The sequence below is a fragment of the Lissotriton vulgaris genome, chromosome 6 (assembly GCF_964263255.1).
Source record: "Lissotriton vulgaris chromosome 6, aLisVul1.2, whole genome shotgun sequence".
In the NCBI taxonomy this organism is placed as follows: Eukaryota; Metazoa; Chordata; class Amphibia; order Caudata; family Salamandridae; genus Lissotriton; species Lissotriton vulgaris.
The window spans coordinates 1,830,186,633-1,830,208,299 of record NC_141694.1 but is presented as its reverse complement, the minus strand read 5'-3'; the positions used below and the strand labels follow the sequence as shown (position 1 = coordinate 1,830,208,299).

General features: G+C 48.4%; 1 protein-coding gene across 2 annotated transcripts in view; it reads right to left on the bottom strand.

Annotated features, from left to right (window-relative positions):
• The window catches only part of HADHA (hydroxyacyl-CoA dehydrogenase trifunctional multienzyme complex subunit alpha), a 120,202-nt gene that overhangs the window by 37,145 nt on the left and 61,390 nt on the right, over positions 1 to 21,667 (bottom strand). For both annotated transcript variants that reach the window (XR_015296705.1, XM_086928099.1), the window contains exons 12-16: positions 9,029 to 9,163; positions 8,675 to 8,846; positions 7,738 to 7,824; positions 6,762 to 6,902; positions 5,911 to 5,979 (exon numbers count right to left, since the gene is read on the bottom strand). Coding sequence is in view for 1 of the 2 variants with exons in the window: in XM_086928099.1 (XP_086784225.1) it covers positions 5,911 to 5,979; positions 6,762 to 6,902; positions 7,738 to 7,824; positions 8,675 to 8,846; positions 9,029 to 9,163 (604 nt within the window). In the remaining variant the exon portion in view is untranslated. The remainder of the gene's footprint in view (positions 1 to 5,910; positions 5,980 to 6,761; positions 6,903 to 7,737; positions 7,825 to 8,674; positions 8,847 to 9,028; positions 9,164 to 21,667) is intronic.

Genomic DNA, 21,667 nt, shown 5'->3' with positions numbered 1-21,667 from the left:
TGGTAATTTCTTCCATTAACCTGACAATTTGCAGGATTAAGGACACTCTGAACTTGCAAAGAACTGGAGTAAAATGACCTTCATTAAGGCAGCACCTACCATGCAGTGCACTGCAAATAAGCAAAGAGGAACAACAATATGCACATTTAATAAAGAGATAAATCTGCCTTACAGTGCCAAGCCTTCTACAGTAGAATACAATACATCAAAGTGACAGGCACGGAATACAGACTCAACTATTCTCCGTCATTGGGAATAGTAACCGCACTAAAATAAATTACCAACATTAAATAGAAGTCCGAAGCTTTGCCTTCATTATGTTAAACTGCAGCTAACCAGCACTCCAGTTCCAAAGCAGAGTTAAGACCGGATTTGCCATTACTCAGCCTTAAAAGGGACATTAGGGCTTCAATACACAAATCTAACACAAAGGGCAGTAAACAAGGAAAAGGGACTTGACTGCCACTGCAGAACAGACAACAGGTTGGATATTTTAAACTTTATTCCACCCAAATGTTCAATTCTGCTCATTCATGCAGCAGGCAAGCGTTCTCAGCACATTCCGTGCACTCCGACAGGACCCCCTATGCTTTTACAACAGCTGTGCAAAACTGGGCCAGTCACAATGCCTTAACTGTCCTCTACCTGTGTGCATCACAGACTTACCTCCTTCTGCGTCATTTAATACTGTATCCAAAATCACACAGCAGAATCCCCAATTGTATTTCTTTGACACCTCATAGTCTCCAATAAGGTCACCGAGGGTCCTGTTAATTACTCTTGCTTCACCATCAACCCAAACTTATGTTTGATAAGGGCTCTTTCTCATTACCTCACTTTCTGCATGATCTCTAAACGATAACTGTAAGGATACCCCCTCAAAAACCAACAATAATTATTTGGCAATTATTTATTCCTTAAACCACCCAGGCCTTTGGATAATTTATATCTGTCATGCTCACGACAAAGCTATTTCATATATTCCAACACTTTCTATCTATGAATACATCTAAATCTCTATATCCTTCTAATCTATATAGTGTAGTGTATATGTGTAAAGCAGCCTCTGATGAGATGCGCAAGGCATCGAAACGCGTCAGGCACAACCGTTAACTGAGGCACAGCGCGGGGAGAATGACGTACAGACCGGATGGTGGATTCCAAGCCGTGTGACCTCCCGAATGCTCCAGGGCACTTTGTGGCAATATAACTATAGCGGCGGCCCCGTCGCGAGAGGAGCACCATCTCTAAAACGAGAGAAATAGAGGCTGTGTCATCGAACTTATCCGTGGCGTTACAGCGGCTGGAGTCAGTTTCAATGAACTCTCCACCTTGTGCTAAATCCTATATAGGACAATCAAATGCTTTTAACCACATGCGCGCTGTGCTTATTCTGCTGGTATGCTGACATTTTAAAAATCCCATCCTTCATGACGAGCTGGGCTCGTCATCAGTGTTTGAGGAGGCTACACCATGACGAGCCCAGCTCGTCATCAGCCTCGAAGGGGTTAATGACTTTACAGTGGGAACCCACTTAGGGATGATGCGGAAGGCTCCTTTTTAACTCGAGTTTTCAATCAAGCGACCCCAGTTCCCAGCATGCACCATATATTTTGCTTAACAGCGCAAACCCACTTAGGGCAAAAGAAATCACCTGCATGCCAGAATAGAAATAAAAGAGGGCATATTCCACTAGTAAAGAAAAGCAGCCTCTGATGAGATGCGAAAGGCATCGAAACGCGTCAGGCACAACAGGTAACTGAGGCACAACGCGGGGAGAGAATGACGTACAGACCGGATGGTGGATTCCAAGCCGTGTGACCTCCCGAATGCTCCAGAGCACTTTGTGGCAATATATATACATACATACATATACACATACACACACACACACACATAATTCTATTTCAGGACAAGAGGCGAGGAACCTTTGCCCAGGCCGTTGGCTGAGTGGGACATAAACGCTATGGTGTCCACATATATAGCCGAACAGCTGCGCAAACCATTATACAAAGAGGTGCGCAATTGCCTCCGAGCAGAATGCCCCCGGCCATCCTAAGACTGCAGGGTAGTGGCTACCCCAGAGATTGACCCTAAAATGGTGCCCTTTGTAACAAAATGTGTTCGAGGTCTGAAAAAGGGTATTGACCAGTGCTGGCAAGCTTAGTCATATAAAGTCACATCCATTGACAGATTCGGGACCTTCCCTTTGGCGGCGCTTGTCCTCGCCAACCTCACTAACTCCACACCTCCTCTATATCCCCAATGATTCGTTCACTTGCACACATCAGATGCACTATGAATTACGGGTCCTTTCTCAATCCCTAGCTCCCTGTTAAAACAGCTTACTACTGTGATCTAGATTTTCTTTCCGATTTCTGAACAGAAGTTCCCATGGGCCCTATAATATGGTCCGATCATCATATCATCACCTTCAACGTCCCCACTTACAACACCAATAAGGCCCCCACTAAACCACTGTCTTCAAAGTGCCGAAATTGGAAAAACTATACCCCCGAACGCCTGATTAGCGAATTAGAGAAACATCCCCCTCCAATAGGTCAGTCCTTACAAGACACATGGAACAACTACGAACTCTGGTTAGGTAAGGCATTAGACAAAATCGCCCCGTGGACGTCAAAACCTCCTGTTAGGAGAACCAAATCAGAACCTTGGTACACGGAAAAACTAAAAAACGCAAAGACCCAATGTAAAGCGACAGAACGCAAATGGAGAAAAAACTATTCGCCCAAACTTAAGGAAATTTACAAATCAGAACTAAAAAAATACCAAAAAATGATGAGGAAAAAAGCACCTTCTATAAAATCAGAATTGAAGAGGCAACCAATCCCACAAAAGAACTGTTCCGTATCTATAAAGAACTAACTGATACAACATGTTTAGATACGCAGGACACATACTCCAACGAAATTTGCGAACAAATAGCTGACTTTTCGTCGAAAAAGTCGAAAAAATTCACGCGACTTTCTCCAAACCCTCCACATTGGGAAGAGAAGCTAGGATCACAACCCCCACTGCTCTAAAGTCCACCCTTACCCAATTCACTACACCTGAAAAAAAAGACCTGATCAACATTATAAATAGCATACATTCAGGTTCCCCTACCGATGTGTGTCCTTTGATAAAAAGTAAAGACATCATGGAAAACTGTCTTATTGATCACATAAGTAACATGATAACACTCATTTCAAGAAGGCATCGTTCCAGAGGCTTGGAAAACAGCACAAGTCATCCCTCTCAAAAAAAAAACCCAATATCCCCATCACTCAATCCCAGAACCTCAGGCCCATCTCCCTCCTGCCACAATGTGCGAAGATTATAGAGAAAATAGTCAATAAACAACTCATGGCTTTTATAGAAAAAGAAAATGTACTCCACCCCACACAATCGGGCTTTAGACCTGGCTATTCCACGGAATCAGCCGTACTATACTCTACGGAATGCATCCGCATGATGGTAGATGAGGGAGAAACAGCAGCGTTGGTCATGCTAGACCTAAGCGCAGCTTTCGATACTGTGCTCCATGCCACGCTGCTGTCCTGACTCTCTGATATAGGAGTAAAAGACCATGCTCTGGCTTGGTTTAAGTCTTTTCTCACCAAAAGATCATTCCAGCTGCACTGCCCACCCTTTAAATCATCCTTCGTGACGTGAGCTATGGGGTTCCACAAGGCTCTAGCCTTAGCCCCACCTTATTCAACATCTATATGGAGCCCCTGGCTCGCGTCATAGAGAACTTTGGGGTGGGCATTGTCAGCTACGCCGACGACACCCAGCTCATGTTCAAGCTTACCCCTGACAGCGAGAAATCCGCCACTAATTTCTCGGGCTGCATGACTGCGGTAGCCACTTGGATGGATGATAATTGCCTCCGATTAAATAGAGACAAAACAGAGGTGCTGGTGGTAGGGAAAGACACCTCAATATGGTCCCAGGCATGGTGGCCTACGGCTCTGGGTGACTTCCCCCGCCCTGTAAATAAGGTCAAAAATCTAGGAATTATGATCGACTCAGATCTTTCGGGAAAATCCCAAGTCAGTAAAATAACGGGCAAGTGCTTCGGCACGTTAAAAATCTTGCGTAAAATCATTGATCTCATCCCCACTGAAGCCAGAAAAACAATCGTTCACGCGCTCATAACCCCCCAACTGGACTACGGAAACGTTCTCCTATTAGGCCTGAACCAAAAACAATTACACCAGTTACAATGCATACAGAATGCAGCCGCACGCATGGTACTGGGTCTTCTCAGAAGAACATCCTCCAAAGCGGCCCTGTCCAAACTGCACTGGCTCCCGGTTAGGGAAAGAATCAAATTCAAAAGCCTCTGCTACGCCCATAAAATTGCCCACAATAAAGGACCCAGCTATCTGAGAAACCTACTAACCATCCATCGTCCCATCAGAGACTTAAGATCGTCTGGAAGGACGCAATTCAAAATCCCACGCATTCTCAAAGAAAAAATGGGGGGCAGATCCTTTCGCTACCTGGGAGTAAAACACTGGAATGCCCTCCCGGATCATCTGCGAATGGAACTCTCAGAAACGCTGTTCAGAGCGAAACTAAAAACCCACCTCTTCCCGCAATAAATATATTATGCTCCCCCCACCTCCCCTCTCCTCTGACAGTTTTTTGTAAGCAGTAAGCGCGGGGATACACAGTTTGTGCAGCCATGCGCTTTACAAATGTCTTATTATTATTATTATTTTTTTTAAGTCTCATTTTTTTCCCCTTCACTCCATAGACCATTTGTCAACACCAGCTCATAACGCTTCCCCAAAACACAATAAATCCAAACTGCTACTGCTCAAGTTTCAGTCTGGCTTTGCTTATTAAACCCCAGTAGTCTCAAACTGCAGATTTATGTCCAGGCTGCTAAATGTAGGGCTGACTGGAAGTAATAGCTATGAGTTTTAAATGGGTCTCTTCAGGTAAAGGTATTGTTTGGACTTGCGCTAATATTCCCTTTTGTCTAACTTCACTGATTACCACACCATTCCCCCAAAAGGGCTCTGAATGAGCCAAAAGATAAAAAAGACCATTACATGGAAATCCTATATGTAATAACAATCAGAACACAGAAATACCGATAGAAAAAAAGTAAAACTGACTTCAAACTCTTCATTCTTCTTTTTACTCACCTTTTCCACTCAGATCAGAAAGCTCAACCTCTGCCTGGAGTCTAAGCTCTCACAAGTCCCATATAACAAATCAGCACTAAATTCATTAACCAGGAAATTCCAGCACGACTTGCATTGCCCTAAAGAGGTCCCAGCTTTCAGTAAAGTCACTCCGTGTACTAGACCACAGCAGTAGCCTCCATCTAGTCCAGGCCAAGTCTCTTATCCATAGACTTCAGAGAATCATTCAGAATGCTGTGGCCCTTCTACTGAGACTTCACAAACCTTCAACAGAATTAGACCCTGCCGAAACTGGAATTCTGCTTCCAACCGGAAGCACTTTCTAGGTGTCTTGCACTAGACTGTTAACCAATATTCATATAATTAAAAAAGAAAAAAAGTCTAAAAAGTTACTAATTCATAGGGAACTCATTCTCCTTTAAGCAAACTACTGCAAATCTCCCATAGTTGCCGTTCCCAGACTGGAGGCTATGCTTTCAGTCTTGGTCTCATCTTTGAAAGCTCTTCCACAGACCATCTGAAAAACTAATCAACTGTTAGCATTCCATAAAGACTTCAATTCATAGTCTGATTCCACTTCACTGTCTACTCATGTGCCATCATGACCTTGGGCAATACCCCACTATCATGATGTAAGCTGCCCTCCACAAATAGATTAAGAAAATAAAGAGTGAATGAATCGCAAAGAGACTGAATAAAAAAAAAATAAACAGGGTGTAACTGCAAAACACAAAATACCGGCACAAACCTGGAGAACTCTGACAACCTCAGCCATCATGGGTCCCAAACACCTGGTGGTATAAAATCCTGGTCCATCCTGAAAGAAAGAAACATGCAAGTATATGTTATCATGGCGGCTCACACAACTAGAATCTAGGCTTCTGCACCGACGCGTTCCATTGAAATGACCAGATAAAGTCGATATCTAGGTCCAGATCCTATCAGTCTCACTAACCGCACCAAGCGGCACTGGTGTTTTGGTTACCACCGTGATATTCATCCGACTGACCACTAAATCAAAAACTAACCTCAAAGCCCGTTTTGTGCGGATGGCCAGGACTTTGAAAATTAAGGTCATTAAGTCACGCTGAAGTGCGGTTTCAGTTCCATTAATACCAGGAGGGTACATAAATAAGGTGGACAAACTGTCAGGAGTCCATCTTGTGACTAATACCACAGCAGTTTGGCTTTATCGTGAACAAGTGGATGACATGCTTTTTTTAATCCGGAGTTAAACTGTCTTTCGCAATACACGCTGGTACTTGCCAATCCCCATTCAAAGCCTGGATGTTAAAAGCATGAGGACAAGAAATGAACCGGGGGTCAGGAGTGGGAATGTTGGGAGGGACAAGCTGCACAGAGCAAGGCAAAGAGAAATGTATTTAGCAGCAATACGAAGCCTCTAGCTTGGTTGCCCAGGTTCACAAGCCTGGACTACTCCCTTCAATCTGAGATTAGATTGAATTCTAGTGAATCTAAAAAGGACTGTCATCCAGAAACTTCGTAGAACTAGAGTAGAGCCCTACACTGGCTCGAAGTGTAGCAGAAGCCTTCGGATGGTATTGCATAGATGCCAATCCAGCGAATTAATAAACTTACCTTAACAACAATGATGACCTTTCCCTGTTTCAGCCCAACAGATACTGCGGATGCAGCAGTGTCAGGAGAGGTTTTGTCTGTGGTGATAATTTCTAGCAGCTGCATTTTGTCCACTGGTGAGAAGTAGTGCATTCCAATGACCTATACATGGGAAATTAAGGACCAATCAGGGTTACTGGGATAACAAATGCGTCAAATCACAAAATGGAATAGAATGTACAGTAATAAGCCCCAAGAAAAGGGCATGTCAGAAACATTAACATACAGATGACAACCATTTCATCTCAGAATAAAGCCCTCGAAAGAGAGAACACAGTAAGGAAAAGCAAGAGAAGTGAGAGGATGGGGCAGTACAACGTAGTAATTACAGCGCCCTCTGCAGTCAAAAAACAGCATTCCATTTTATGCATGGGAGCTCATCACTCACTGCAAAAGCGGATGATCGCATAGGACTCATTAATTTTAACGAAGTAGGGCATGAACACCGCTGCAGAACAAGAAAAGAGAATATTCTACACAAGCTTGCTGGCACTATCAACCAGTCACTCACAAGGCATCTTTAGGAGAGTAAGAAGGGGATGACTACCAACTTATTTTAGGTATTTCATAGAGTGGAATCTGAGCTCCTATGAGTAGATGCATATTTTACAAAGAAAGGTTTAATTTCAGCCTCTTCATCTAAAAATAGGAGGTGCTGAACACAGATCAGTTACGCGTGTGGCATTGTTGTGAAGAAACTACACTTCAGAAACTAAGATGTCACAGAGGCAGTGGGTGAATATATTCTGAAAACCAGATAAACTTTTTTTGACCTTCATTCATCTACAATAGCCTTTTTGTCAAGATCAGAAGAGAAAAAGGGAAACATCAGTTAATGCACATACTGTTTAAACATGCTCTGAACTAGTTTTCATAGGGTGGTCGCTTACTGTCCCACTTCCCATAGAAAGGTATGTCCCAGAAAGGAAAAACCCACCTTATCAGGTCTTTTGCTGACCGAAGCAATCTGGCCAATTGGGAGAGCTGATGTGTTGCTGGCAAATATGCAGTGAGGGGAAACCACCTATGGAAGAAACAGGACAACTTGAGGACCAGCGCTAAAGCAGCATAACATATCACAACATGATTAAAACACGAACATTACTTTTGTCCTGGACTAATGGCGTCGACCAGCTATTATTAGTACCTGGACTACTCTTGCCTTATTGCACAATGGGTCCTGGACACCTAAATATTTGAGGACTCGGTGAACGGAATGGTTGCAACAGGTTATAGACTGAAAATGTTCCATCAGCAAATACTTTTGCTTTAGGTTGACATTACTGAGCTGATGTTTCTCAGTCAATATTGTAAAGCTCCTATTACTTCCATCCTTGAGTATTAGGAGCAATATCCTTGCCACACATCCGAGGCTTAATACTGCTCACCATATGGTATATATGTTTATACTATATGGTATAACTAAAAATACTGCGGTGGTTCCAGAAGAGTGCGTCTAGATAATTCATTTTCTATCATTTCCTAAAATGTTTGAGGCAAGGTACTCGCCAGAAATCCCAGACATAGTAGTCAACATACCATATTGTGCAGTAAGATTGTTTATTAACAATTGTTTTAAAACATTTTCCTCCAAAATAGCTTTTTCAGGAATAAATCGGTTTACCTTTTTTTAAAAAAAAATGTTTGACGGCCTATTGCTGTATGTATAAGAAAAAAAGTGTAAGACAAACAAAGGACTAGTGTTGCAAGCTTCTACAAAATCCTACACTTTCAGTACATTATGTCAAGTTATGTAAAAACCTTAGAAAGTGAGACACCAACCACGTTATCCACCATCCACATTATACTACATGAACTTGCAATCAAATAACTAATTGTGAAATAAACAAAAATCATGTGAAATCGGTACTCACTGCTTCCACCTCCTGCAGCACTTTGTGCTTGATGTTGATGTCTTCAAACACTGCCTCGATTACCATGTCAGCTTTCTCGAATCCCGTGTAATCTAGCTGACCCGTCATGTGGCTAATAATGCAGTCGCGCTCAAATGACGTCAGGTTCCTTTTCTTCACTTTGTCATTAAGTCTGCGTAAATGAACGGTAGCAGCAGTTTTACAGATTTACTCCTGCGGTGTATACTGATATTTAGGTTATGACAGCATGGAGTGCGTGGAGAGGGTGAGAATGAGGCACAAGAAAAGCATGGACGCAACACTAGTGGATGCTCAGTAGTGCAAAGGAGAGGTCGCAGTACAATCAATACTCACCCTTTGTAGACCTGCTGCTGCCCTCTGCCCAAACCCGGCAGGGTGGTGTCTTTCAGAATGGTCTTAAGACCCTTATCAACCGAGACCTGTGCAACACCGGCACCCATAAGGCCTGCTCCCAGGATGGCTAGCGTCCTGCATGAACAAGAAGCCGTCATTATCATTCAAGTCAGTCAGTAGAATTTTACATCTACTGTGTTTGTGAGTTAACCCATCACACACGTACCTGGCATAAAAAACATCCCTCATTGGATAAAATTGTTAATGCATTGTAAAATCTAGCTTCTTCCTTAGTGGTCACTGCTGAGCCATGTCTTAAAACCTTGGACACTGGATTAACAAACATATCTGAGGTTCAATAGCACAGCAATTACCATCAGGACATCTCACACAAAGCTGCAATGTTCTTGGCTGTACTTATCACAATACTGGCAGTGTTCTACGTTTTATATTTGAATATCCGATACATGTTATTCAGCTCTTCAGTTACTACTTACTAAAGTTATCAATATTTGCCAGCATGGTTAGATTTCGTCAACCACACAGTTCAGCCTGCTCTAGCCACGTTTAACTCAGGTTAGTAGATGTACTATGATTAACATAGCGTTAATTACATAATCAAAGGAAACCACAGCACTATAGCAAAAGATAAACATGAAACGAGGACCCGATCCAAGTAACTGCACTCACCTGGACCACCCCACAATTACATAAGACAAATTTCTTTCATAACAAGGGTGCCCATTTCAGTGTTATGGCAATAGCATTGGACAAGATGCCGAAGATGTGTTTGAAACTTGCAAATAAAAAATCTAAATCCTGGGGGACCGATGAAGTACTTCATTCTCATGAGGTCACAAAAAAAGTGCCCTGTTTAGTATCGAATATGCTACTTACCAGTATGCATCTGTTCTTGGCATATAGGGCTGCTGACATTCATATCTGTGCATAGATCGCCGCCTAGTGTTGGGTCCGGATGATTGCACATTGTTGTCCTGGAAGAGTCTTCGAAGTATCACGAGATAGGTGGCTCCTCCCCTGGACTACAGTGCGCATGGGCATCGACTCCATCCTCAGATTGTTTTTGGCCATTGTGGCCAAGATGGAGTGAAACTCAGTGAATGATGACCATGCTAGAAGTATATGTGAATTCTACAGCTGCTACAGGCGCCGGGGAGGAGGGCGGGAGATATGAATGTCAGCAGCCCTACATGCCAAGAACAGATGCATACTGGTAAGTAGCATATTCGGTTCGAGGCATGTGGGCTGCTGAATTCATATCTGTGCATAGAATACATAGCAGTCCCTCCATTAGTGGCGGCCGCCCGTGCCAGCTGCAGCAGTTTGGAAAAGTGTTTTGAGAACAGCCTGCCCTACAGCTGCCTGTTGTTTGGAGTGCACATTAACACAGTAATGCTTAGTAAATGTGTGTGTGGTAGACCATGTGGCTGCTCTACATATGTCTTCCAAAGGAATGTTTCCAAGGAATGCCATAGAGGCCCCCAACTTTCTGGTGGAGTGGGCTCTTGGTGGAATGGTAAGAGTACGTTTTGCTTTCAGATAGCAGATCTGGATACATTTAACGATCCACCTAGCAATACCAGCCTTGGAAATAGGGTTACCTTTGTGGTGTGGTGCAAAGGCGACAGAGTTGCTTCGTTTTCCTAAAATCCTTGGTCCTATCTATGTAATACATTAGGGCCTTTTTGACGTCAAAAGTGTGGAGCATCCGCTCCGCCAATGACTCGGGATTTTGAAAGAAAACAGGTAATTCAATAGTCTGGTTGATATGGAATTGAGACACAACCTTGGGAAGAAATTTAGGGTTAGTGCGAAGCACTACCCTGTTGGAATGAATTTGAATAAATGGCTCTTGGATAGTTAGGGCTTGCAATTCACTAACCCTCCTTAGCAATGTAATTGCTATGAGGAAAGCCACTTTCCACGTCAAGAACTGAATCTCGCAGGAATGCAGTGGTTCAAAGGGAGGACCCATCAGCCTGGTGAGGACCACATTGAGGTTCCACTCCGGAGCTGGTGGAGTCCGCGGAGGAATGACTCGTTTGAGTCCTTCCAGAAAAGCCTTAATGGCAGGCACCCTGAAGAGGGAGAGGTGCTGCCTGTAGGAGAGTAGGGTCTGCAATCCTATGATCACCCAGATTTTTTGCTTTTGTTTCACTGGTTTACGACTTTCTCTGGCTGTGGGCCTGCCAATCAGACCCACAGCCTAGCTGTTCTCTCACTAAATTGACATGTGTACCTTAGGTGCATTACCCAATTGGAACTGGGCCACCTTGTCAGACCCTGTAACTCAGGGCATCGGTGTACCCAGGGCCTACCAGGGGCTGAAGCATGTATTATGCCACCCCTGGATGGCCATCTAAATCTGACACAACTGGCTGCACGACAGCTGGGGCAAGGTGGTGTAATCACCCTTTGCTTTAGATATAGTATCCCTAGATCTAACCCCGAAAATGGACACACGGATTCCTATCAGTCACTCCTATGGCAGGCCTTGACAATCCTGAAGGCAGAGTGCGTGGAATCGTGTGAAATGGTGCTCTGGCATGAGCTGAGCCCGTTTGCAGCTTGCGGAACCAAGTCCCAATGGCTGTTCCATGATAACGCGTACCATATACTCTTAAATGCTAACTTTAGTATCGCTTTATTGTTGGACCCGGCCCGTTGGGCAGGTTCACCCCTAGACTTTTTGCTTTTTCCTAGCCTGTTTATGGAACCTGGTGTTGGTGATTTTAGGCCTCTGCGCACTTTTTCACTGTGGTACAGTGTAAAGTGCTTGAGCTCTCTGTATGTGTGGTGAGTGACCTGCCCTCCCATAGGAATGAATGGGGAATATGTATGCCTATGGTAGTTCCTGATGTGTGGGGAGTGCAGGGGCGATTTTGGTATGTATGAACTCGTGAGAGTGAATGCTGCAAAATGATGTATGCGGCATGACTGTGTCTAGTCTAGAAGTACTACTTTTGGAAGTTGGAATATTTGTGTAAGTTGGTGCTAGCGTGTGATTGGCTGGTGAGCCTGGCCCAGAGTGCCTGGGCCTGCTTGTGGATGGACTGTCTGGTTTGGGGATGACAGGGGCTAGAGAGCCCAGGAGGTTGTCTGAAGTCAGCCCATGGATGAAAGGCAGCATCTGCTGCCAGGGAAGTGGGAGGAGATGGCACCTGATAGTGAAGGGCTGTGCCTGCCTAACTACAAAGCTGGCTCCACCTCCCGCTGGGCGACTGACACCTCTGTCCCTGATACTGAAGGGGACTTCCCTCTAAACCAGTCTAGCTGGTTCTCACACTGCCCGCTTCAAAGGCTTTTCTGTGTATAAGAAGGGGCTGTGTCCCCTTCCAAAATGTTCTTGTTTCCAACTTAAATCTGCCAGGGGCATGCTGCTGCTGGGGCTCAGGGGAATCCCTGGGCCCTGCCCAGCTCCTGGACCTTTGATGGACATTCCTGGACTCCTGGGGGACCCCTCTGCCTTGCTGGGCTGTGGGGGGGACTTTGCTTGCCCCCTTGGAATCTCTAGGACCGTGTTGCAGCATGGAGGAGCTGCATTTGCCTGCAGTAAGCGCTGCGCTTCCCCCTGAGCGCCTGGGAGCGCTCTGCCTGATTTCTAGCGCTGTGAGCGCTTTATTTGGATCATAGAGCTGTGGGCCGTCATTTAGCGCTGGGAGCGCTTTATTTACATTGAGAGTGCCCACCTCGCTTATTTGTGCTTTTATTTATTTTCGGCTGCCCACGCCAATATCTTTATTGCCTGCCAGCCTGCCTGACTGAAAACGGGCCGCCGCGCTGCCCGCGGTGACCCGGAAGTGCTTGGCCGGCCAGCCAATCGCAGCGCGGCCGGCCGGCCGTCCTGCCCCGCAGCCCGAGAGGAGTGAGGCTGCTCGAAGGAAGGGAGAGAAGAGGACGCATGGCGGCGGGTCGGCCGGGCTCCCGTGAGCTGAGGGAGCCCGGTGGCATCTGAGGAGGAGGCCCGAGTGAGGAGAGGAGCGGCGGAGGCGCGAGGCACATTGTCGGTGCCTGCCCCCACGCCAGCAGAAAAGAGCCGCCGCCCGGAGGAGCCGCCCCTGAGGCCCGGTGAGTCTGGGCTGGGGCCGGGCGGAGTGGGGCAGAGCAGGGGAGGGGCGCCGGGACACGTTGTCGGTGTCCGCCCCTCCCCCGCAGTAGCGCGAGCTCGCGCTCGATGCAGAGAAGCCACGAAGGCTTCAAGGGCGGCCCCAGATGGCAGTGGGCCGCCCCAACGTTGCGCCTAGTGCCAGTAGGAAGCCATGAAGGCTTCAAGGGCGGCCCCGGTTGGCAGTGGGTCGCCCTAACGTGCACGGAGCCCGGAGAGGCTCCCCGCCTCATGTTGTATTTAGAGCCCTGAGAGGCTCTGTGGGCATTTTGAGAAGTTAGAGTCCCCCGTAGGGGACTCCACCGTGAAGAGAGAGTCAGGGCGGCCCCGGTTGGCAGTGGGTCGCCCCAACGTTGTCCAGGGCCATGAGAAGGCTCGAGGGGGCATTGTCTGCAGAGCCTGAGGGCTCCAACGTTTGACCAGTGTTGGTCAGAGCCTGTGTGGCTCAATGTGGCGCAGTTTGTGCTCAAGGGGCACCCCTTCATTTCAGAGCCCCTGCCACAGTGTCTGTGATGTTCCCAGTTGCCCAGCACTTTGTGGGCAGCTGCCACGTTTAGGCTTTTTGTACTCTTGGACTGGCGCTGCATGGCAGCGCGCCCTGACATTGGACACAGGGCATCTTTGCCCCACAAGGCCAGTTGGCCTAGGGACTGCCACAGGTAGTGGCTTATGTAGTGTTGGCGCAATGTGATTTCTATGCTTTTTAATAGTTATTGCTAATGTGAGTTTTTGCGCTATTGATTTATTATGCACCTCTGAATGTGTTACTGCATCATGTGTCTTCCTTTCCATGCGCTGCACCTCTGAATGGTTAGTCATCATGTGTCTTCTTGCGCTGCACCCCTGAATGTATTTTATTGCATCATGTGCTCTATTCTTAACACCTCTGAATGTTTATGGCGTCATGTGTTTCTCCATATTACTCCTCTGAATGTGTTCATGCATCATGGGTAAGGTGTTCTGATTTATACCCCTAAATGTGGTTATTCTTAGGTGGTTGTCTTTTCTACTCCTCTGAATGTAGGTTTATTGCATCATGAGTAATGTATTCTTTCTTAGACCCCTAATGCTGTGTGATACTTAGGTGGTTCTTCTTTCTTAGTACAGGTGGTCCTAGTAAGGTCCTGGTTCCTGTTACCAGTGGTTACTGGTTGTTATCTTTGATTATTATTTTATGTTACATTTATTCTTATTCTAGAAGTGCTATATCTGACTAAGACAGTGGCCCATGTGGCCCTGTCTTGTAAATAATCCCATATGAATATTGCCTGTGCCAGTTGGCACCATGTATGTGTGATTTTATCTGATGTGTTTTTACAATACAAAAGTTATTTTTATAATAACCTTGTGTGGAGTCTCTTTTGTGGTGTGCCTAGTATGTTGTTGCTGTTGTGCGCTGGTGCAAATACTTTACACATTGCCTCCGAGTTTAGCTTTACTGCTTGTGCCAAGCTACCAAGGGGGTGAGCAGAGGTTATCTTGGCGTGTGACTTCCTTGCCCTGACTAGAATGGTGGTTTCTGCCTGGCTTTGGCGTCAGCCTTAGCCTACCAGAAATAACCAGTTCTAACATTTATCAAAACATGTCGAGTAAGGTGTCATACGAATTGGGATACTAACCCCTCGCCAATGCTGGCGACGGGGTTAGCATTCCACCCTTCTAGAGGGACACGACATGTACGTAACTGTGAACCCCGGTTAAAGTTAACTGAAGCCTCAGCTCCACAAAATGGATGCTGCCACCACAGACACGAGTCTGACCTCCTGCTGCTGGGAGTCCTTCCAGCAAGGAGAGCTTGGATAAAGGGTTTCCTGTCCGGGGCGGTGCTCGCACCATCCCAGACAGGGTTTTGTGTATCCTGGGTAGGCAGGCCTTTACAGGAAGGTGACTGCGGAGTGGTACCCCGGTGCTCACTACGCATCTGCCGGCTAGAACTAGTTCCAGAGGCACACCAGCCCCTGGCCTGGGGAAAGTCCGGCATGGGAGAGGGGTGTAACCACCCCCCTTCCTGGTCCCACCCCTAGGGCAGGACCTAGTCACGTACCCACCCCTTTCTTTAGGATAAAGGCAGGAGGGGGGACCCTTCCAAATTAGATCATCTTTGAATCAAGAACTACTTTCTACGAAAGGACATTCAAGACTCTTCTCAAGATTTCTCCCTTGTGACTAAGGAGTAGTCACCCTGCATCCGCAGGCACCATCTAAGAACTCTGCGGTTTGCTGCACGTCATTCCTCCGGAATCCGACTGCCCAGCTCGACGAGACCCTGCTTCTCTGGCACCTCTGACCTCTACCCAGATCGTCAGCTCAGCTGAGATCCGTGGGTGCGACGAGACCTCGAGGGACCGGCCATCATCAGAACTGCACGACTTCTATCCAGCACGACCGCCGAGGAATCCTCTGGTGAGTGCTTTGGGATCCGAGAAGCCCCGACCCTGAGCAGCTCCAGCACCGAAGTCCAGCCTCCCAGCATCTCCACGATCTGCGTGGGGCCCTTCTGCTTTTTGCTGCTCATCACGTTGTCTGGCTACTAGCCCGCTGGCTTGTGGCCTTCTCGACGACGCCCGACAACAAACAACGCTGCTGGTCTGGTTGCTCCAGACTGGCCCTTGCTCCCTTCTGAAAGAGGAGCACCCCGGACCCTCCTGGTCCACTCAAGACGCCATTTTAGGTCCACCACGTGGCCCTGAATTTGCCAAGGCTTGTTGCCCCGATCCTGGGCCCAGCGACGCCGACAGCATCAACCATCGTGGGACAGCTCGCACCTCCATCCTGGTCGCCGACAACGCCTCCTGGTCCGTGAGACTGCAGAGCCTAGCGTCGCCCACTCACCTAGTCGAGGTGACTGTCATCTGGTGCCCTCTGACTACTGGCTAGTAGTTACGAACTTGGTCCCCTCTGCTTTCAGGTGTCATCCATCTTCGATCCAGGCTTGGATCCCTTCGAACTATCTTCACTGGTCGCCTGCCAGCAACTCCTTCCTTCAGGCTCCTGGTTCGTCAGCGAGGATTCCCGACGTCTGTAAAGACCTATGCAGCCGCAGCCCCTGGGCTAGGTAACTTCGGCATTTCGGTGCCCCAGCATAGCCTCATTAGCTAAGTGTCCAGAGTCACTGTCGCTTCCGACTTACCTTATCGGGTTCGCCCGAGAACACTAAACTTTCCAAGCCCTCGGGCATTTGTGTAGATTGTGCACTTGAAGTATTTTCCTAAGAGTTTTGTTGTGTGCTTAGTACCCTGTCCTCATAAAGAGTACAGGGCTGTTGTGATTTAAATAAATACACTGTTTATTTTCATAACACTTGTGTGGTGTCCTTTCACTTGGTGTTCAAGGGGTATATGTGATGGTATAACAGCTGGCTTAACACGCCCTCTAGAGTTTAGCCCGAAGACTGCTCGTATCCACGCTACTAGGATAGCTGGTCTATAAGGTTGACTTACAACCAATCACCAAAAGGGTTGTTTGGACTGATGCAAAGTGCTCACTAGAATAGTGAACACTATATATCAGGCCAACTTCTCACACTGCCTATTCTGGAGATAAGCAGCCATTGCAGATAGATGAATGCGAATGGAAGCATAGGCCAGATTACATTTGTACAGATGGAAAAGGTAACAGATGATATTTTGAATAGAGGCATCCAGCGGGTTAATGTTGTGGTCTGCACAATAAATGACAAACCGCTTCCATTTTGCCGCATAGCATGCTCTGGTGGTGGGCTTCCTTGCCTCCCGAATGATGTCCATACAGTCAGAAGGTAAGTGCAGGTAGCCAAATTCTAGGACTTCAGGAGCCAGATCGAGCTGTTGCGGATCTGGATGCTGAAGGACGCCATGGCTCTGCGTCAGAAGGCTGGGTGTGAGACGTAGCCTCTGATGCGGTACCACGGACAGTTCTAGAAACGTGGTGTACCATGGTTGGTGAGCCCACGTTGGAGCAACCAGGATGAGAGTCATCGAGTGCTGCCTGAGCTTGCGTGCCACCAGCGGTATCAGAGGTGCTGGGGGAAAAGCGTACGCAAATTTGCCTGACCAGTTCATCCATATCGCATTGCCCTGCGACTGTGGGTGTGGAAACCTGGCGGCAAAGCTTTGGCATTTTGCGTTCTCCCTTGTGGCGAAGAGGTCGATCTCTGGATGACCCCACCTTCGGAAGTACGGTTGGAGAACTGATGGATGTATCTCCCACTCGTGCATTTGGTGGCTGTGCCTGCTGAGCAGATCCGCCATCTTATTGTCCTTGCCCGGGAGGTGCTCTGCCATGAGGAAGATGTTCCTCTGAATGGCCCACTTCCACATGCTCTGAGCCAGATGAGACAGCTGCGGAGAGTGTGTTCCTCCCTGCTTTTGAATGTAGTACATTGCCGTCATGTTGTCCGTCCGGATCAACACAACCTTGTTGCACAGATGTACTTTGAAGGCTTTTAGTGCCATGAAGATCGCCATCAGTTCCAGAACATTGATGTGCATCTTCCCCTGCTGTTGCGTCCATAGTCCCTGCACAGTGTACTGGAGTACATGCGCTCCCCATACCTGGAGAGAAGCGTCCGTCGTCAGGATGATCTGTGGCACAGGCTCTTGGAACGGTCGGCCCTTGCAAAGGTTTCGTGGATTCCACCAATGCAGAGAGTTGTATGCCCGACCGCTCACCAACACTAGGTCTTTCAACTGCCCGTGAGCCTGAGTCCACTGACGTGCTAAGCACTCCTGAAGCGGACGCATATGTAGTCTCGCGTGAGGGACTATGGAGATGCAGGAGGCCATCACTGCATGAACACTCTCGATGGAAGCGAGTGTTGAGGTCTGAATTTTTGGATCAGCGATTGAATGCTGCTGACTCTCACTGAATTCGGCTGTGCTGTGGCCGCCAGAGTGTTTATGGTCGCGCCCAGATACTGCCTTATGTGGGCGGGATTTCGGGTAATTCAGTGAGAATCCCAGATCGTGCAGGAGGTGAATGGTGTGGGACACGTGTGCGGCACACTGCTGGGCTGACTTCGCTTGGATGAGCCAGTTGTCCAGATAGGGGTAGACGTGGATGTTTCGTCTCCTGAGATGTGCCGCCACTGTCGCCAGGCACTTTGTGAATACCCTGGGTGCCGTGGTGACACCTAAGGGCAAAACCTTGAATTGGTAGTGCTGGTTTTGGATGGTGAACCTGAGGTATTTCCTGTGTGAAGGGTGCAGTGGAATGTGAATGTACGCATCCTTCAGGTCTAAGGTTGCGAGAAAGTCCCCCTGCCGGAGCAGCGGGAGCACTTGCTGCAGGGTCAGCATATGGAAGTGCTCCGACAGGATGTAGTAGTTGAGGGGCCTGAGGTCTAGAATGGGCCGGAGGGACCCGTCCTTCTTTGGTATTAGGAAGTACAGGGAGTAGACCCCTGTGCCTCTCTCCTGCATAGGCACGAGCTCTATTGCCCCTTTTTGCAGCATGACGGTGACCTCCTGCTGCAATTGGTGCAAGTGCTCGTCCGACATAGGACGGTGTCTTGGGGGGCATGTTGGGTGGAGTGGATTGTAACTCCAGACAGTAACCGTATTGGATAAGTTTTCTGACCCACCTGTCCGTGGTGATGGACTTCCAGACGGGCAGGAACTGCTGGAGTCTCCCCCCGACCGGTGTTGTGTGGTCGGGGGGCAGTGACAAGGCGTCACTGTTTGTTGGTGGTAGAGGACCTGGAGCTGTTGCCACGTCCTCTGCCCTTTGAGCTGTTGCCGCGATATCCACCTCGACTCTTGTTGGCATAAGTAGTCTGGGTGTTGCTTTTGTAGTATTGCGTGGATTGGGAAAGCTGACCCCTTGAGACGCCTCTAGTGTTGGAGCGACGAAAGGACCCACCCCGAAACTGCTGGGACTGTAAGGCACCCATCGATTTTGCAGTGTCAGTGTCCCTTTTCATTTTTTCTAGGGTGGTGTCAACCTCTAGGCCAAACAGGTGATCTGGGTTAACCGTTTGGTTCAGGATGGTGGTTTGGATGTCTGGCTTAAATCCAGAGATTCTCAGCCAGGCATGTCTCCGAAGCATAACACTGGTGTTTATAGATCGTGCAGCGGTATCGGCTGCGTCCAGAGCGCACTTAATGGAAGCGTTGGAGATTAGCTTCCCCTCTTGGATCAGCATCTCAGCCCCTTCTTTGTATTGATCAGGCAGGTGTTGCAACAGGGTCTCTAGTGTATCGTAGTGCGCCCTGTCATAACGCGCTAGAAGCGCTTGTGTGTTAGAGATGCGCCATATGTTGGCTGCCTGTGCTGTTACCCTCTTCCCTGAAGCCTCAAAGACCTTGGATTCTTTGTCTGGGGGAGGAGCATCACCCGCAGTCTGAGAATTGGCCCTCTTCCGGGCATTCGAGACGACAAGGGTGTCCAGAGGCAATTGTCCTTTAATGTAGGTAGGATCGGTAGGCGCCGACCTGTATTTCTTGTCAATCCTAGGGTTTATCACCCTTGCCCTGGTAGGTTCCTTGAAGATCTCAGCAGCATGCTTCAAAACACCTTTTAGCATAGGCAGAGTTTTTACAGTCTTTTCCGATACTGAAAAAGTGTCAAAGAGGAAATCCACATCCACAGGGTCAGCATGCAGCTGGACATTGTGACTGTTAGCAGCCCGTTCAATGAGGGCATTGAAAGCAGCAGAGTCTTCAGCAGGAGAAGTCTTTGCAGAAAAGAGTTGAGGGTCTTGTCCTGAATGAGGATCCCCAGGGTCACCACCAGCTGCCCAGGGCTCATTGGTATCCTCAGGGTCTGTATAGACTGGATAACTATTCATCCTCCTCATCACCCTCACCAGCGTTCACATCGGAGTAATTGGGCGACACATCATGAGTCTGTGGTGAAAGGGGTTCCACCAAGACCGGAGAGCAAGCAGAGTCCTTCTTCTTGAGGGGGATCTTGTAAGACTCCAGTTGAGGTTCTGGGGTGATTTTCTGCTTCAGAAGGGAAAGCCTGCCTGTTTCGGCGTCGATGAAGTGTTCCTGACGCTCATCCTCCGAAGGGTGTCGAGGTCGCGGGGCGTGGACCACCGACAACGCCTTCGGCGCCGAGGAGAACTTTTCGGGAACGCCAGCCACTGCCTTAGGAGCGAAAGCCTTCGGCGCCGTTTTAGGCGGCAAGGTAAAGAGGATCGGCGTGGACGCCTTAACAGGTTTTTCCACAGGCTTCGCAGGCGGGGTGTCCTTCGGCTCGACCGCCGCGGCGCCGTCCCTGATGCGCTGCAGGGAGTCCGCCACTTTTTTGGTGAACTCGGCGGATGGACGCGCCGGTTCAGCGGAGTCCTTCGAGGTCTCTTTCGGCGTCGAGTCCTTTGAGGCCACTTTTGGAGTCGACTCCCGGGGCGCAGCGCCCTTGGCCTTGTCGTGCGGACGTGGGGCAGAGAGGACCTTCGGGTCATCGAGCCGCTTCTTGGGGTCACAGAGTTTTCTTCGGGTCGTCGACAGCTCTTCTCGAGTCGACAGGGCCTTTGCCGGCGTCGACCGACTTCGGCGCCGACGTGCCAGTATCGACCACCTTTACTTTAGTCTTCGGCGTGGCAGACTTCGTCTCGACGCCCTTGACTAGGCCTTTCGGCTCGACAGCCATCTTCAGTTTCTTCGGCGCCGAGGCCTCCGAAGCTTTCGATCCGACCAACGCGATGCGCGGTTTCGATACTTGCACCTGCGCAGTATCTGGCGTCGAGACCATAGGTTTAACTTTCGGTTTCGTTTTGCCAGGGAGTGGCTCGGTAACAATGTCCGTGGCCGGGCCCAAAGGCGGGGCTGTGGAACCCATTTCGAGGTCTTGGGTAAGGCCCGAAGGCGATCCCTCGACCTGGGCCTTAAAAGTAGGCACGGCCCCAGAGTCAGTTTGAGGAAGCTCCTCGTCCGAGCTATCCTCCATGGCCCCAAGGGCACCGTTGTCGTCTCCTACCTCCTCGACGTCTTCTTCGCTTTCGAACACCTCAGCATTAGTGTCGTAGTCTTCATCGACGTCCGACGCGGGGTTTGATTCCGAGACGTCCTGGATATATTCTTCCTCGACATCCCCAGCATCGAAAATGTCCGCAGGCGCCGAAGCAGATTGCTGGGCCTCCAGGTGTGCAGCTCGTCGAAGCTTAAACGTCTTCTTGGACCTGAAGCGTGAACAGGCCATACACTTGGCCTCATCGTGGTCCGGCGACAGACACTTGTTGCACACCGGGTGGACGTCGATGTGTGGGTACTTCGAGTTACATACCGGACATCTCTTGAATGGACTTCGGTCCATGATGGATGGTCGATAGGTCTGGAGCGTTGACTAGGCCTTTTGCGCCGAGAGCACGTGGAAGTACAGAAACCGGCTCAGAGCCGAGCTAGAAGAGTAAAGCCGAACGCAAGAACAATACCGACGTATAGACTAAAGACCTTTTGGTCTTAGAAAGTTTTTCTATCGATTCCGACAAGAGGGAATTAAAGACATCCAAACCCAATGGCGGAAAAAAACAATCTGAGGATGGAGTCGATGCCCATGCGCACTGTAGTCCAGGGGAGGAGCCACCTATC